General features: G+C 40.1%; 1 protein-coding gene across 1 annotated transcript in view; it reads right to left on the reverse strand.

Annotated features, from left to right (window-relative positions):
- COL4A6 (collagen type IV alpha 6 chain) overlaps positions 1-5,946 on the reverse strand; it is a 339,968-nt gene that overhangs the window by 95,242 nt on the left and 238,780 nt on the right. Inside the window, exon 6 of the mRNA XM_012811365.1 lies at positions 4,005-4,121. Within this exon, the coding sequence (XP_012666819.1) occupies positions 4,005-4,121 (117 nt within the window). The remainder of the gene's footprint in view (positions 1-4,004; positions 4,122-5,946) is intronic.

Raw genomic sequence — 5,946 nt, forward strand, 5'->3', positions numbered from 1 at the left:
CAAACATATGAAAAAATGCTCATCATCCCTAATTATTAGAGAAATGCAAATCAAAACCACCCTGAGATACCATCTAACCCCAGTGAGAACGGCCCACATCACAAAATCTCAAAACTGCAGATGCTGGCATGGATGTGGAGAGAAGGGAACACTTTAACACTGCTGGGGGGAATGCAAACGAGTACAACCTTTTTTTTTTTAAGGCAAAGACTTTAATTGTCAGGTATTTTTAATTGAAGATTCTTATTTTCCTTTTTCATTGATAAATAATAATTTGTACATATGTATAGGGCACATGTGATATTTTGTAACAGGTATACAATGTGTAATGATCAAGTAATAGTATTTAGAGTTTCCATCACCTAGAGCACTTACTATTTCTATATTCTATGTGTTGAGAACATTTCAAGTACTCTCTTTTAGATATTTTATAGTAGACTTTTTAAAAAGCTTTATTCAAGTTTATATGTGAGTACAATTTTTAGGTTACATTGTTCTCACTTTCATGGGTAAAGTTCCATTTGTAGAAGAGCCCCTCACCCAGGAGGTGTGTTATATACTCTCACAGTGTGCACATTAGGTGAGATCTCGCCTCCTGCTCTCCCTCCTTCTGCTAAACGTTCCCCCTTCCCCCCCCACTTCCTTCTACCCCCGAACTGGAACATATTAGTGTTTTATTGTTCTTAGGAACATGTAATTGTTTATATATTGATTTCATATTAGTATGAAGTACACTGGATATTTATTTTTCCATTCTTGCAATACTTTACTAAGAAGAATGTATTTCAACTCTATCCAGGTAAATGTAAAAGATGTAAAGTCTCCATCTTTTTTAATGACTGAATAATATTCCATGGTATACATATATCACAGTTTGTTGATCCATTCATGGGTTGATGGGCACTTAGGTTGCTTCCACGACTTGACAATTATGAATTGAGCCACAGTAAACATTCCAGCAAAAATGTCTTTGTGGTAAAATGATTTTTGTTCCTCTTGGTAGATACCTAGTAATGGGATTGCAGGGTCAAATGGAAGGTATACTTTTATTTTTTATTAAATCATAACTGTGTACATTAATGCAATCATGGGGTATAATGTGCTGGTTTTATATATAATCTGAAATATTTTCATCAAACTGGTTAACATAGCCTTCATGGCACCCTCTTAGTTTACATTTAGTAAATTTCACATGTACCGTTGTAAGATGCACCGTAGGTGTGGTCCCACCAATTACCCTCCCTCCACCCTCCCTCCCCCTCCCCTCCCCTCCCTCTCCCCATAGTCTTGGGCTATAATTGGATTATAGCTTTCTTTTTTAAAAATTTTTATTTTTTGGATTATAGCTATAAATTGGTTTCATAGTAGGGCTGAGCACATTGGATACTTTTTCTTCTATTCTTGAGATACTTGGCCAAGAAGAATATGATCCAGTTCCATCCATGTAAACACGGAAGATGTAAAGTCTCTGTCTTTCTTTAAGGCTGCATAATATTCCATGATGTAATTATACCACAATTTATTAATCCATTCGTGGGTCGGTGGGCCCTTCGGAACACTTCTACACTGCTGGTGGGAATGCAAACTAATATGTTCCTTTTGTAAAGATGTTTGGAGAACACTTAGGGATCTAAAAATAGATATGCCATTCGATTCTACAGTTCCTCTACTAGGTATATGTCCAGAAGACCAAAAATCATATTATAACAAAGACATTTGTACCAGAATGTTTATTGCAGCCCAATTCATAGTTGCTAAGTCATGGAGGAAGGTCTACTTTTAGATCTTTGAGGATTCTCCGTACTTCTCTCCAAAAAGGCTGTATTAGTTTGCAATCCCACCAGCAGTGTAGAAGTGTTCCCTTCTCTCCACATCCAATCTAGCATCTGGTGTTTTGTGACTTTGTAACGTGGGCTAATCTTGCTGGGGTTAGGTGATAGCTTAAGAATAGTTTTGATTTGCATTTCTCTGATAGTTAAAGACAATGAGCATTTTTTCATGTGTTCATTGGCCATTCATCTGACATCCTCAGAGATGTTTCTGTTCAAATCTCTTGCCTGCTTATAGAGGGTTGTTTGCACTTTTCTTATTGTTTAATTTGAGTTCTTTGTAGATTCTACTTATCAGGCCTTTATCAGATTCATAACATGCAAAAATCTGCTCCTATTTTGAAGGCTGTCTGTTTGCTTTGTTTGTGGTACTCTCAGCTGTGCAAAAGCTTTTTATTTTTTATTTTTTAATTAAATTGTAAACACGCAGATCATGTGTACATAAATGCATTTATGGGGTACAATGTGCTGATTTCATATAGAATTAGGAACGCATACATCACACTAATACAACCTTTTTGGAAGGAAGTATGGAGAACCCTTAAAGTACTCAAGCTAGACCTCCCACTTGATCCTGCAATCCTATTACTGGGCATCTACTCAGAAGGAAAAAAATCCTTTTATCACAAGGACACTTGCACTAGAGTGTTTATTGCAGCTCAATTTACAATTGCCAAAATGTGGAACCAGCCTAAGTACCCACCAACCCAGGAATGGATTAACAAGCTGTGGTATATGTACATCATGAAATACTATTCAGTTATTAAACGGAGACTTTACAGCCTTTGTATTAACCTGGATGGAAGTGGAACACAGTATTCTTAGTAAAGCATCCCAAGAATGGAGAAGCATGAATCCTATGTAGTCAATTTTGATATGAGGACAATTAATGACAATTAATGACATGGTGGGGGTGGGGGAAGAAGAGAGCAGAGAAAGAAGGAGGGAGGGGTAGGGGAAAGGAAGAGCAGAGAGACGGGAGGAGGAGGGGTTGGGGTCTTGGTGTGTGCCAAGACACAATTGTAAGAGGGACTTTACCTAACAAATGCAATCAGTATAACCTGGTTTCTTGTACCCTCAATGAATCCCAAACAATTTAAAAAAATGTGTTATTTTTCTCTTTTCCAGTCACTTCTAAAATCCAGCTTGCAAGTGCAGGGCATTTACTCAAGAGTCTTTTGATCTAAACATATGACCCCTATCTACATAAATGGAATTAAATAAAAGGGATGATACTGTGATCCAATAAACACCTTACCAATCCCTTAACCAAAGATTATAATGTGTGTGTGTGGAGAATTGTCAGTGCAGAGTAGGGCTTTTCAACCTCAGCACTACTGACACTTCGGGCCAAATAACTCCTTGATGTTGGGGGGGGGGCACTGTCCTGTGCCAGTAGCATATCACCAGTTGTGACACTCAAAAATATCAATAATTGGCTCAGTGCTTGTAGCTCAGCGGCTAGGGTGCCAGCCACATACACCAAAGTTGATGGGTTCGAATCCAGCCCAGGCCTGCCATAAAACAATCACAGCTACAACCAAAAAAATAGCTGGGCATTGTCATGGGTGCCTGTAGTCCCAGCTACTTGGATGGCTTAGGCAAGAGAATCGCTTAAGCCCAAGAGTTTGAGGTTGCTGTGAGCTGTGATGCCACAGCATTCTGCAGAAGGAGACGTAGTGAGACTCTGTCTCAAAAAAATATATATCAGTAATAACTGCCTAGTGTCTTCTGAGAAGCAAAATCACCCCTGGTTAAGAACCACTGGTATAGACCAAGCTTGTCAAGCCCTTTGGGTTCTTGTCAGTGCTTCCATGATCCCATGTAAGTCTTCCAAGCATTTCCCATTACCATCTGATGTGGGAACATGTCAAATAGCACAAGTGTGTATTTTGCTCTGAAATTTACTACAGCCTTTTAACAATCTTGCCAACTTGAAAAAGCAGAGTTTAAAAAAAGCAACACTAAGTAGTACAGCATGTGTACACTCCTCTGCAACTGGTATTCTTTTTCAGGCTCTTACTGTTATGGTGCTGCCAGCATAGACTCTGCATTAGACAATGGGCCACAGTGACTGCCATAGAAGCTTAATGAGGTTTCTAGAGAAGAAGAAAAAGGGCACACTTGGAGGCAAGCAAAGCCATTTAAATAAAGTGCAAAGATTTGGCAACATACGGGTGGTCCAAGAATCCCAGGATAGCCATCAGGACCTGGAAATCCAACATCTCCTTGAGTTCCATTACAGCCATCCAGGCCAGGTGGTCCTCTGGGACCTGGCTGTCCAGGGTGGCCCTGTTCAAAGAGAAAAGAAGGGATCAAGTCAGCTACAGAACTGTCAGCTATTCCAAAAGGTTCCACCATGAAAAAAGCCAAGTATGTTGCTAAACTCTGGCTCCTTGTCCGCTCCCGTAGCCCTATCACACATGTTCTTGTGTCTTTCCCTTATACTCAAGCATATGTATCTAATTATAGCTCAATGTTACCCCTCCCTAAAGGATTAATATTTTAATAGGGTCTAAGCTGAAACCAGAGAGATCAAGAGGCTCCGTGCTTGTAGCACAGTGGTTACGGCACCAGCCACATACACCGAATTTGGCAGGTTCGAACCCAGCCTGGACCTCCTAAAACAATGACAACTGCAATAAAAAATAGCCAGGTGCTGTGGCAGGCACCTGTAGTCCCAGCTACTTGGGAGGCTGAGGTAAGAGAATCGCTTAAGCCCAAGAGTTTGAGATTGCTGTGAGCTGTGATGCCATGGCACTCTACCGAGGGTGACATAGTGAGACGCAGTCTCAAAAAACAATAACAAAGGGATCAAAAATGAACAGATGGGAATAACATAACAGATGGGAATAACACAATTTCACCTTCCCTGGGTGCAAAGATGTACTAAATTGGGGCTTAGCTGTCTGGCAGTTGAATTTCTACTAACAGGGAATCATGCCATGTCTTGAGATTCCTCAGACCACACAGAACCTGGGCAGCCTAGCATGACTTTCTTTATTGGGAGCTCTGCATGGGAAATAATGTTGGATTTTGATGAACCCATCAGAAGTAGTTCCCACAGCATCTCCTCTCCTGAAAGCTGCTTGGCCAAAAATAAGTGAGTCCTACAAGAATCACATTTTCAATCTCATTTTGTCATGATCGTGTGTCTGGCTACTGTTTCAGTTAGGGAACTATATCTTTTTCTATTTGTCTTTTATTAAATCATAACTGTGTACATGGATGCATTTGTGGGGTTCAGTGTACTGATTTGATATACAATGTGAAATGCTTACATTGAACTGATTAACACATCCATCACAATCATACTCTTTTGTTAATAGTTTTGAAATGTACCATTTTATCATGCATATATTATTGGGGAATTAGCAAGCATTCTCATGCAGTTCATGTGAATTCAATAATTTTCTAGAGCTGGGCTTCCTTGTTAAATAGACTCTACTTTTTTGGAGGGAGTCTCACTATGTTGCCCTTGATAGAGTGCCATAGCGTCACAACTCACAGCAACTTCTAACTCTTGGGCTTGAGCGATTCTCTTGCCTCAGCCTCCCAGGTAGCTGGGACTATAGGTGCCCACCACAATGCCCAGCTATTTTTTTGGTGCAGTTGTCATTGTTGTTTAGCTGGCCCAGGCCAGGTTTGAACCCGCCAGCCTTGTTGTATATGGCTGGTGCCTTAACCACTGAGCTATGGGCGCCAAATCAAGGAATATATATTTTTGATATAGTAAAGGCTGGTTGTGTGTTGGACATGGGGTAAAGAGATGATCTGAAAGACCATCTGGATGAATCAGTGAAAGGTAGATTCCCATGACCCACAAACATATTTGCAAAAGCCAAGTATATTTATTTAATGATTTGAGGGAAACATGCCATATGTTCAAAAGTGAACTTTACAAATTATTAGGGGAAATGACCTTTTGTCAAATTCTTATAGAGAAAAGGTTCCATACAATTCTGTTTCATTTTCACTGTTTTTATAGTTGTAGGAGCTAGATAGACTGCTAATATAAAAGTGTGAATCTAGGCTCGGCGCCTGTGGCTCAACCGGCTAAGGTGCCAGCCACATACACCTAAGGTGGCGGGTTTGAATCCAGCCCGGGCCCACCAAA

This window comes from Otolemur garnettii, unplaced genomic scaffold (assembly GCF_000181295.1).
Source record: "Otolemur garnettii isolate 467f Iridium unplaced genomic scaffold, OtoGar3 scaffold00155, whole genome shotgun sequence".
In the NCBI taxonomy this organism is placed as follows: Eukaryota; Metazoa; Chordata; class Mammalia; order Primates; family Galagidae; genus Otolemur; species Otolemur garnettii.